General features: G+C 43.8%; 2 protein-coding genes across 2 annotated transcripts in view; one reads left to right on the forward strand and one right to left on the reverse strand.

Annotated features, from left to right (window-relative positions):
• ptcd3 (pentatricopeptide repeat domain 3) overlaps positions 1–5,439 on the reverse strand; it is a 52,897-nt gene extending 47,458 nt beyond the window's left edge. The window contains exons 1-5 of the mRNA XM_038793304.1: positions 5,323–5,439; positions 2,119–2,171; positions 1,950–1,989; positions 534–579; positions 358–426 (exon numbers count right to left, since the gene is read on the reverse strand). Of these exons, the coding sequence (XP_038649232.1) occupies positions 358–426; positions 534–579; positions 1,950–1,989; positions 2,119–2,171; positions 5,323–5,396 (282 nt within the window). The 5' untranslated portion in view covers positions 5,397–5,439. The remainder of the gene's footprint in view (positions 1–357; positions 427–533; positions 580–1,949; positions 1,990–2,118; positions 2,172–5,322) is intronic.
• A 31-nt stretch (positions 5,440–5,470) lies between these two features.
• polr1a (RNA polymerase I subunit A) overlaps positions 5,471–12,392 on the forward strand; it is a 148,972-nt gene continuing 142,050 nt past the window's right edge. The window contains exons 1-3 of the mRNA XM_038793303.1: positions 5,471–5,752; positions 6,533–6,737; positions 10,258–10,407. Coding sequence (XP_038649231.1) covers positions 5,676–5,752; positions 6,533–6,737; positions 10,258–10,407 — 432 coding nt within the window. The 5' untranslated portion in view covers positions 5,471–5,675. The remainder of the gene's footprint in view (positions 5,753–6,532; positions 6,738–10,257; positions 10,408–12,392) is intronic.

Below are 12,392 nucleotides of genomic sequence, written 5' to 3' on the forward strand. Positions count from 1 at the left end.
CTGATCTGTTCAACTCTTAGTTCATTTAGCCGTTGCTCAACAATAATGCTTATTATTGGCTATTAGATGGCTTTGAGAGCATAAATCAAAGTCATCATTGTAACAAGGGCAGTGACTTTCATGCAAGAGGAACAAAGATCAGATTGTTGGTCACAGAAATGTAGGCAACGAGTGCAAAAAATAAAACTAAAGAGACCTAGCTAGAACAAGAGTTAATCATCGAATTGGCCCAGAGTTCTTTAACAAGACTGCTACCCTGCACGTGACTGCCACTACAGCCCACATCCAATTCTCAATTCTAAGCACCCTATCCATGATAAACGAGCAGGCACAAAGGCCACATGTCGGAGCACTCACAAATTCAGGTGATGTCCTAGGAATGAGGTATGGGTCATCCTGGAATTGGTAATGTACAGCTGTGTGGTCCTGTCAAACAAAGCCAACACGTATTGAACATCGACAGCCTATACAGAATAAAGTTCCTTCTCCCCCACCCCCACCCGATAGGTTATTTACTAAAGTTAAACACTCACTCTGTTCACTGTGGCAGCAAGAGCTTGAAGGACTGCTAATTTGTCCCTTGAAAACAAAAAGCAAATATTGAAAGCTCCAGGTGAATTCAATTTTTAAAGAATCTGGCATAGAAATCACAGGCTAGCAACACAGCTAACTCAGCCCAAATCGTCTATGCTGTACACAACCCCCTTCTACCTTACTTAATCTCACCTTTTACCAACATAACTTTTCTGTCTTTTTCCCTCACACATAGCCTTCCCCTTAACTATGTTTGTTATTAACCTCACCTCCCCAGAGGGTAGGAAATTTCACACTCTAATGCAGCTGTTTCCAAAATGTGGATTGTGATGCCCAATTGTATAATATGCAAACTTTAACAATTACATACTGAATGTTACAGTGCTGTTGTATTACTGTTTCATTTTTGAGTCTGGATTCTCATTGGAATATAGTTTATGAAGCAACGATCTTTGAAAGAAGGTGTTATAGTAGAATAATACATTCATTGCCAGAAGATTCTTGGTTAATTGGGTCAATCACTGTATCATCAGGGAAAAACTTGGACATCCCCCTCCCCAAACTACATAGTTTAAAATGCAATTTGCCAAAGAAACAATATGAAATTAAATCGACTAACCATTGTTGAATCTCCCACCAGCAACATTCTGGGGAGGTTTCCATTGACCATAAACTGAACCGGGCCAGCCATAAAAGCAGGTCAGAAGGTGGGAAGTCTGCAGAGTAACTCACCTCCTGACACCCCAAAGCCTGTCCACCATCTATCTATAAGGCACAACTCAGGATTGTAATCGAATACTCCCCACTTGCCTGGATGAGTGCAGCTCCAACAACACTCAAGATGCTTGACAACATCTAGGACAAAGTAGCCCTCTTGATCGTCACCCTATCCACCACAAATATTCACTCAACCAGTGCACAGTTGCAGCAGTCTGTACCATTCAATTAGCATCTTCCAAACCTGTGACCTCCAACACCTAGAAGTACAAGGGTAAGCGTGGGAACACATTCAAGTTCTGCTTCAAGTCACACACCATCCTGGCTTGGAAATATATCGCTGTTCCTTCACTGTTGCTTGTTCAAAGTCCTGGAACTCCATCCCTAACAGCATTGAGTGTACCTACATCACATGGACTGCAAAAGCTCATCACCAACCACTTAAGGGCATTACGGGATGGGCAATAAATACTGGCTACATCAGGGATGTTCACCTTCCAGGAACAAATGAAGAAAATATATATCTGGCTGATGTTTCAGTGGCAGCACTGAAGAGACGCCTTCTGAAACATCATTGGTGATATATTTTGTTGGTGGAAGTTGTCATCACCGTCCTATACTCTGATTATAACATGCCTCATGTAGATTACTTCTACTGAGCAGAGTAGAAAATAACATTAGAAAATAAAAATACGTACCAAGTTTTCTTCCTTGGAATTACTATTTCTTCTGTGGAATCTTAAAAAGCAGAAACACAACAGTGAATCTTCCAGCAAGGTTGGCAGCAGAGGACAAGACCAGAAAATTGCTCTGATGGCCCAAATAAAACCAGGGCCGATGTCAACAGGAATGACAAAAATAAGTTACCTGTCTGTTTGGGTGCAGCCGACTGACATAGGAAATGGCTTGTGGAATAAATCCTGTCAAACAAAAGTAATCAAATTAAGAATTATAGAGTGCTACTATCAAACCACCCCCTTCTTGTCTAACGCTTTGGGTCACTGCCTAGGTAGAAACACAGGGGTTTATGACAACTTTATATCTATAAAGCAACTTTAATCCAACAAAATATCCCCAAGTCACTTCACAAGGGCATTATAAAACAAAATATGACATCATGCCAGAGAAGGAAATATTATGGTCAGAAAGCTTGGTCGAAGAGGCGGACTTTAAGTATCATAAAGAAGGATATTGAGGTACAGTTAGCGAGGTGTTCGTAGGGAATTCCAGAGTTTAGGACCCAGACAGCTGAAGGCACAATAGTGGTTCAAATCAGGAATGTTCAAGTTGCCATTATGACAACACAGATATCGTGAAGGGCTGCAGGATTGGAGAAAATTACCAACACGGAGAGTGCCAAGGCCATGGAGGGATCAGCAAACAAGGGCAAGAATTTTAAAATCAAAGCTGGGAGCCAACATCTGTCAGTGAGTGCAGGTGAACAGGACTCGGTTTAACAGTTAAGACACAACCCTGGCGGAGGTGCTCAAGGGCAAGTGTGAAGAAGCTAGGAGGAGGGATAGAGGCGGGTCTATGGGCGTATGCCCTAGGCAGGGTCAATACCTCCTCATGTGCCAGGCTTAGCCTGATACAATTTAAGGTAGTCCACTGGGCACATGACAGCAGTTAGGATGAGCAGGTTTTTCGGGGTAGAAGATAGGTGTGCGAGGTGCGCGGCAAGCCCAGCAAATCATGTCCACATATTTTGGACATGCCCGAAGCTTAGAGGGTTTTGGCAGGGTTTTGCTAAGGCAATATCCATGGTGCTAGAAACACCGATGGTGTAGAGTCCGGAGATAGCGATCTTTAGAGTGTCGGAAGAGCCGTTAAGGGGACATAAGAGGCCGACGTCTTGGCCTTTGTGTCCCTGGTAGCCCAGAGACGGATCTTGTTAATGTAGAGGGACTCGAAGCCCCGAGTGTAGAGACCTGGGTTAGTGGCATGGCTGGGTTTCTCAGTCTCAAGAAAATAAAGTTTGCCGTAAGAGGGTCAATGTTAAGGCTGTTTTCCCAATATTTAATTGGGAGGAAATTTCTGCTTATGCAGTATTGGGCGTTGGATACGCAGTCTGATAATTTAGCAACATGTGCAGGAGTCGAGGTGGTGGCAAGGTAGATCCAGGTGTTGTACATGTGGAAACTAAGACTGTGTTTCCACAGGACAATTGCAGAGGGGGCAGTATTTAGTTGAGAAATAGGAGAGAGCCAAGAATCAATCCTTCGGGTAACAGTGCAGGAGAAGGAAATTAAACCAGTGCAAGTGATTCTCTGGTAGGCTTTCATAGATAAGAATGAAACCAGACGAGTACAGTCCTACTCAGCTGGGAGAGAAGCACTAGAGGAGGATGGTGTGGGAAACCATGTCAATGGCCACAGTAAGAAGTCTAACAACACCATGTTAAAGTCTAACAGGTTTATTTGAATCACGAGCTTTTGGAGCGTAGCTCCTTCATCAGTTGAATGAAGAGGTAGGTTACACAAACACAGCATATATAGACAAAGCCAATGATGCAAAATTATACTTTGAATGTGAGTCTTTGCAGGCAATTAAGTCTTTACAGGTCCAGAGAGGAATAATCAGTTTAAAGAGGAGTGAATTGTCTCATGAGTATGGCCTCAACCGGGATTTTGGATTCATGGCTCACTACATTTATCCCTCCCCCATCTGGCATGGGCATGCAAAATCCTACCAACTGTCCTGGCTTGAGACAATTCACACCTCTTTAACCTGTGATTATCCCGCTCTCCAGTCGCACCATTTGGACCTGTAAAGACTTCATTACCTACAAAAAGTTGCATCCAAAGTATCATTTTGCATCTTTGGCTTTGCTGCGTTTGTGTAATCTACCTCTTCACTCAGCCGATGAAGGCGCTACGCACCGAAAGCTTGTGATTTCAGATAAACCTGTTGGACTTTAACCCAGTGTTGTAAGATTTCTTACTCTGCCCACCCCAATCCAACACCGCATTTCCACATCAAGTTGAAAAGGATGAGAGATAATTTACTTTTGTCACACTCCACGCAAGACGTTGTTTGACTTTGCTAAGAGCCATACCTAGTGAATGAACTGTCTACTCTGTTTAGCTCATAGAGGTTCACCTTTAGGGTTAATTTGAGACTCTAAACTACAAACATATAGACTAAAATCTCAACAATACATGACTGAATGTAGTTCATCCCACATCTGGCTTGGGGACACAATTTCTTATAAAGCATAAAAGAGGTGGTTCCAAAAAGTTGTATTAATTCAAAAACTTACATCAGAAGAAACACATCAACTTGCAATTGTACTTGGAAAGGAATTTGACAATCACAAGAAAAACAGAGGGAATGAAAAGATAAAGGAAATTAGCAATCTGACAGAGGAAAAGGCGAAATGATATGTTTCCAGGAATGAAAAAGTCAACATTTAAAATGGCATTGGGTATACTGGAGTCAAAGAGCGACAACGATAGCAAGCATTGAATGAAACGCTGTTATAGCATGTGTTATAGCACAGATGCTATAACAGCAAGCAGGATGTTCAGTGTGGGATATCGATGCAGAAGTGGACACATGCTCATCGCAGAACTGTTGGGTTGGGGGGGAAGAAGCCACTCTGCCCATCGTGTCTGCACGGGCTCTCTGAATGAGGATTTCACCTCGTGCCTCACCCCCTGCCGTCTTTCCCCTGGATTCCTACATCGCTTTTCTTTTCAAATAACCATTCAATCCCCCCTTGAATGCTTGCCTTCACCACCACACACACACACACACACATACAGTATCGGGTCGAGCGGCCTTCCAGACCCTAACTCGCGTGAGGAGAGAAAGTTCCCCTCCTATCTATTTTGCCGGTTATTGGAGACCGGCGGCCTCCCGTTTTGGAAGCTGAGTGCGAACGATCTCACCGCGGGGCTCCCTCCCCCCAAGGGCGCAGGAGTAGAAACCCGCGCCTTGGGGGCCCTGCCCTGGAGGAGCGCGGGGACAATGGGCCGGCCCCGCGTTCCAGAACCCCGGCATCGAACGTCCAGCGCTCAGCATTCCGCGGCCGCCCGCGGCCGCCCCCAGCCTCCCCCCTGGCGCTCTTACCCGCGAGCCCCCGGCCGGCGGCCCGCTCCTGGGCCCAGCAGACGGCGGCACAAGCGGAGGCAGGGCGCCGCCATCTTGTCCGGGCTGGGCCGCGCGCTGCATTGTGGGCTGGGTCGGCACCCAGCAACGCCGCAGGCACGGGGAGACCGCGAGGAGACCGAAGGCCCGGCTGGCTGACCCCGGTGGAAACGGCGTGATTCACCCCGGCTCCTCATTCCTCCAGTGCCGTTTCTCGGGGTCGGTGTTCAGGAACATTACTGTGCCCCCCCCGGGGTCAGAGTTTCTCCTCCATGTGGCTGCAGTGAACAGTCTCTCCTTCATTTCCAATTTCTGCACCGCGTCCTGGCCACAAGATGCTGATTGGGAAGGAGATCCCCTGGAGACGCCTGGAGAGAATCTCCTTTGGCGTTTATACCACGGAGGAAATCAGGTAAACAAAAAGACCTGTCGTGCCTGGGAGGGAGGGAGGGGTGATGATAGGGGCCGGACTCCCTGGACCCCCCACTCCCCCCTTCACTGTAACGTCAACACTGAAGATCATTGATCAAACTTTGGGCTGATATTTAACTTAGGGTTTACCTAGAGAGTAGTTAGGCTGTGGAACCCGCTAGCACAGGGAGAAGAGGAATATAAGGGGATGCTGAATAAACAGAGGAGGGAGAAATAAGTTGAAAGGCTGACAGGAGGCATGTTTGGAGCATAAACGCTCATGTGAGCCAATGGGGCCAAAGGACCCATTTTTTTGGCTGTGCATTCTATGTAATGAGCCAATCTCTAAGCTGTAACCCAGCTCTACTATCCAAGAAATGAAATGAAAATCGCTTATTGTCACAAGTAGGCTTCAAATGAAGTTACTGCCCCATATTCCGGCACCTGTTCGGGGAGGCTGATAAGGGAATTGAACCCTGCTGCTGGCCTGCCTGGGTCTGCCTTCAAAGCCAGCGGTTTAGCCCTGCGCTAAACCAGCCTCAGAGGGGTAAAGGAAGGAAATCTGCGCATCACTTGAATGCCGTTTGACTGGGACGTCATACCTTGAAATGAAGACATGTCAGGAACTGCTTGGAATTATTTGCATTTCTCCTGCAATAACTGCATTTTAAAGAGTGATTATTAAGGAGTAGCCTTGATAGATTTAGCAATATTAATTCACCCTTGTTTAATCAAACTCCTTTCCTTGGGTTAACTCAAAATGATCTCCTTTTTTCCTTAGGAACCTTAGTGTAAAGGCAATCACGAATCCTTATTTCCTGGACAATGTGGGTAACCCAGCAGCGAATGGCCTGTATGACCTGTCATTGGGTCCAGCTGATTCCAAGGAAGTATGTGGTACCTGTGCACAAGATTACAATAATTGTCCTGGACACATGGGCCACATTGACCTTCCATTGACAGTCTATAATCCCCTATTTTTTGATGTAAGTATATAAACTGTAACGATACAATGATGTAATATGCGTGTATTGGATATATGGCGATGACTGCTATTTCTGATGTGTATGCAGTTGTATTGGTTACTTCAGAATTGGGGCAATTAGGAAGAAATTGGTAGTCACTACATGTCCACTGCAGCTGATGACTTTTGTCAAAGTTGCTGGATTTACAGTTGACAGCTATGGAACAAGTTGTGCAATACCTATAACTTGCCTATACTCAAAATACTGGAAAAGGGGTTATAAATCCTCAAGACTCTTTCGCTACTCTGTGTTAATGGTATGCATGCATTCTTCACAATTGGCACAATGCATTACCCATACAAAAATTACTGCTGCTAATGTTAGCAGACCCTTGATGTGTTGGGTACTCTGGATCTGTGGAGACTGCGTTTACCTTAGCAGTAACACGTACAGAGTACCAACACTTGAAATAGTACAACGCTATTTTATTAAGCTAGGAACTGTTGAACATACTTTCACTGTGGGTCGACACCATGTTAGATTAAACTGAAGACCTATGCCTATCCTGACCAGTCTCGACTATCAGCACATGGTGAAGATCTGTGCTACAAGCTGTGAGCTCTGTCCTTCTCAGAGGCTGCATCCCGAATGAGCGGGAAAACTAGTGCCCTCTGTCTTTCTAGTGAGCGTGCTCTAACTGGTGATTGGCTGCTGTGTTGTGTGTGTTGATTGGTCTTGCAGTGTGTCAGTCAGTGTGTGTCTGCACCATTATATACTGATGTGTATATTATGACAATCGTGTGTAATCTATTGTATGAAATTCTTCTGTCTACTGTTTTAACATTTACATGCACTAATAGAACAGTCAGAGCCTAGATCATACAGCCTGCTCCTCCATTCAATACAATGAACTTCTGCCTCAACTCTGCTTTCCTGTCTGCTCCTCATATCCATTAATTCCCCAATATACCAAAGATCCGTCTGTCCCAGCCTTAAATACATTCAGTGATGAGGAATTCCAAAGATACACAACTATTTAAGTGGAAATTTTTTTTGCTCATCCGGTCCTAAATGGGCGATCCCTTTTCCTGAATCTGTGACCCTTGTTCTAGATTCCCCAGCCTGGGGACCGATCTATATGTCTACCTTGTCAAGCTCCTTAGGAATCATGTGTTTTTCAGTGGGATCACCTCTCGTTCTTCTGAGCTCTAGAACATAGAGTGCAGAAGGAGGCCATTAGACCCATCGAGTCTGCACCGGCCCACTTAAGTCCTCACTTCCACCCTATCCCTGTAACCCAATAACCTGTCCTAACCTTTTTGGTCACTAAGGGCAATTTAGCATGGCCATTCCACCTAACCTGCACGTCTTTGGACTGTGGGAGGAAACCGGAGCACCCGGAGGAAACCCACGCAGACACGTGGAGAACGTGCAAACTCCACACAGTGACCCAGCGGGGAATCGAACCTGTGACCCTGGCGCTGTGAAGTCACAGTGCTGTCCACTATACTCTAGAGAGTAAAGAACCAATCTATTCAGCCTCTCAAGATGAAATGAAATGAAATGAAAATCGCTTATTGTCACCAGTAGGCTTCAATGAAGTTACTGTGAAAAGCCCCTACTCGCCACATTCCGGCGCCTGTTCGGGGAGGCTGGTACGGGAATTGAACCATGCTGCTGGCCTACCTTGGTCTGCTTTAAAAGCCAGCGATTTAGCCCAGTGTGCTAAACCAGCCCCAGAACGATCGTCTCATCCCAGGAACTAATCTAGTGCCCCTTTGCTGAGCCACCTCAAGTGCAGGTATATCCTTCCTTAAATATGGAGAATACACTGCAGACAGTATTCCAGATGTGGTCTCACCAAAGCCCTGTACAATTGTAGCGAGATTCGTTTATCCCTGTACTCCAAACCTCTTACAATAAAGGACAACCTGCCATTTCCTAATTGCTTGCTGTACTTTGTAATTTGGATAAGTGCACCCAATTCCCTCTGCACATCAACATTTTTAAAAATTTACACGTTTAAAAATATTCTGTTTTTCAATTCTTACAAACAAGCAAAAATAACCTCATGCTTTCCCACATTATACTCCTCATTGCCCACTCACTGTCTGTCTATCGTGTCTTTGCAACCTCTCTCTGTCCTCCACCTAGTGTTGTACAGTATCATCATCAAACAAGGATATCCTCGATCTCTTTGTCTAAGTCATTCATATTAGTTATAAATAGCTGAATCCCTTCACCAATCCTTGCCAGACTCCACCAGTTACAGCATGCTTGTTATGTCAAATAACCAGTTGGTAAAGGATAAAACCAGAGTCAATATTTACTCAGTTTAGATTTATTCACAGAATGAAACATTACAAGTATGTACCTTTAATTCAACCACACTGCAGTGACATAGGTGTCTTTTTATATGTGTTCATGTAACAACCCAGTCAATACCCTCAACAACATATGGTTAACTGCAATTGATATACAGTTAACTGCCAGCTGGAAACTGCCTCATTTATGCCAACTCTGCTTCCTAATTGCCCATGAGAAGATGATTTAACATTTCAGGTCTATTCACTTTGATGATTCCAGCAAGCCTCACTCCGTATCAATAGTTTGAGATGAAGTGGACTGAAAAATTCAAGTTTTTTTTGGAACCCACTGAAACAGTAACTAAACCGAGGAGAATTTAAATTTCAAGAAATTACCAATCAGACACGTGTCAGAAATAATCATGTCGGATGTTTGCATTTGAATTGAGCGATTTGGTTTCTCCCTCATAGCCTGGCAACTAAGCGTGCAGTCACTGCAATAGTGTATCGAGTTAAGTCAAAACCTAATTTTTAAGAGTAGCGTTTTGTTGACCTTTCATATGCAATCGAATTTAAGCAGCTAATACCAAGCTAAACTTTAGACAAAAATGTTCCTTTTTCTCCACGATTTTAAGGGTGTTAAGGGCAGAAATGCACTTGGAGATTGTAATAGGAAATACTTAATTTTGGACTTCAGCTCTATTTTACAGGGCTAGCACATGAATGAATATTGCAACAATTTTGTATTGTGAAATTAACTGGCTTATGGCATTCATTTAAATTTGAGTCAATGTTAAATATTTTAGCTTGTCTTCCTACACTGTTTTCTTTTTTTATTATAAATTTTAAGAGTACCCAATTTTTTTCCAATTAAGGGGCAATTTAGTGTGGGGCAATCCACCTAAGCTGCCCATCTTTGGTTGTGGGGGTGAAACCCACGCAGACATGGGGAGAATGTGCAAACTCCACACGGACAGTGACCCGGGGCCAGGATCGAACCCGGGTCTTCGGCGTCATAGGTAGCAGTGCTAACTACTGTGCACCTTGTTCTTACCCTGTTTCGGTGTGAGTTTCAAATTTCTTCAAAGGATTAAGTTCTGATTGTATTGAGATAATGGAAAATTAAAAAACCTGTGCAGTTCTGACGTGGGATCTGAATTGATAGAAGGTATGGTTTCTTCTGTGTTATTCTAAGGATAATTTTTTTGTCTTTAAACATATACCTTTCTGCGCAGAAACTTTATCTGATGATAAGAGGCTCCTGTTTGAATTGCCATCTGCTGACCTGCCCCCGTTCAATGGTGTACCTGGCATTAAATCAATTGCAAGTCGTAGATGTTGGAGCTATTGATGCTGTTTATGAATTGGAGAAAGTACTGAATGAGGTGAGGGGTACTTGATATTCAGTTGAAAAATTGCGAACAGTTTCATCTCGGTGATTGCATGATCATTCTTTTCCTGTCAGGTTTCAGTTTATTATTTTGATGAAGTGTCAGTTTTTGCTCAGAGGCAGCATTCTCACACCCGATTCAGAAGATCGAAGATTCAAACCTCTTACCAGAGAGTAGAGAATCTAGTCAGGCACTTTAGGGCAGTTTTAAAGCTGTGTTGCATTGTTGGAGGTGGCATCTTTTTGAATGACACATTAAGTTGAACTCCCATCTGCATGCTTACATGGATATAATAGATCCCCGAGCAATTTCTGATGACGAATACGGTCTTTTTCCTTTGATCTGATTAATGTTTATATCTGATTCAACACCACTAAAACAGGTTTTTTACTAGATAAAACCACCATGAAAAAGTCTAACTGAGTTGCTTACTGTGGTTCCAGACTGGGTGTGGGTCTGCATTAAAGGCCAGACCCAGAATAGACACGAGTGAATGAGATGGTGTCTTACGAAAATCCGACGGTTTCATGGCCACCATTATTCATGCTAACTTTTTATTGGAAATTTTAAAAAAATAATTAGTTGAATTTAAATTCCGTGGCTACTGTGATGGGATTTGAACTCGTGTCCCTGGATCTTTAGACCAGGCTCTGAATTATTAGTTCATTTCACGTAGCCACCAAACTACCATTCCCAAAGCTCCTTTGACAGCACATTACCAATCCATGACCTCTATTGCACAGACGGACAAGGGCAGTAGATTCATGGGAACACCACCACCTACAGTAATATAAAAGCAAAGTACTGTGGATGCTGGAATCTGAAACAAAAGCAGAAAATGCTGGACAATCTCAGCAGGTCTGGCAGCATCTGTGGAGAGAGAGAACGGAGCTAATGTTTTGAGTCTGGATGGCTCTTTGTCAAAGCTGGAGAGAAACACCACCACCTACAAGTTCCCTTCCAAGCCACTCACCATCCTGACTTGCAAATATATCACCCACCATTCCTTCACTGTCGCTGGCTCAAAAGCCTGGAACTCCCTAACAGCATTGTCGGTGTCCCTGTACCACAAGGACTGTAGTGATTCAAGAAGGTGGTTACCACCTCATTCTGAAGGACATTTAAGGGATTGGGAATAATTTGATTTGATTTACTATTTCTTAACTCTTTCCAAGCTGATTCACCATTTTGATTTTGACTTGTTTATTGTCACGTGTACCAAGGTACAGTGAAAAGTATTGTTCTGTGTACAGTCCAGACAGATTGTTCCATACGTGAAGTAACATAGGACATTCGATAAATATACAATGTAAATACATAGGCACGGGCATCGGGTGAAGCATACGGACTGTAGTACTACTCAGTAGAGAAGTTAGGTAGAGAGATCAGTTCAGTCCATAAGAGGGTCATTCAGGAGTCTGGTAACAGCAGGGAAGAAGCTGTTTTTGAATCTGTTAGTGCGTGTTTTCAGACTTTTGTATCTCCTGCCCAATGGAAGAGGTTGGAAGAGAGAATAACCCGGGTGGGCCTTTGATTATGCTGCCCACTTTCCCAAGGCAGTGGGAGATGTAGCCAGTCATTGGTTGCCATGCTTTCCAGTGCTGCCCACATCCCGTGAATGAATTAAACAAAAGTATAATTTATCATTTATCGCTGTTCATGGGACCTTGCAGTGAGTAAATTGATTGTCATGTTTGCCTGCATTACAACAATGAGGGCTGAGAAGATTGTAAGAGAGGGAAGCTGATGTGCATCTTCAGTATTTTTAAATCAGTGTTTTCCAAAATGGGGGTCGCAACCCATGGGTGGGTTGTGGGATGATGTAAAATGGGTCACCAAAAGGTCTCTAAAAATGATCCCCAAAGATTGCCTGACATTTTTCCCATTTTCCTCTGGGTAAATTCTTGCTGCAGTACAGTGTAAGACCACATGAGGCTGACGTAGAAATCTGTGACGTGGACTTTTTAAAAAATAAATTT

This window comes from Scyliorhinus canicula, chromosome 3, assembly GCF_902713615.1.
Source record: "Scyliorhinus canicula chromosome 3, sScyCan1.1, whole genome shotgun sequence".
Lineage (NCBI taxonomy): Eukaryota > Metazoa > Chordata > Chondrichthyes > Carcharhiniformes > Scyliorhinidae > Scyliorhinus > Scyliorhinus canicula.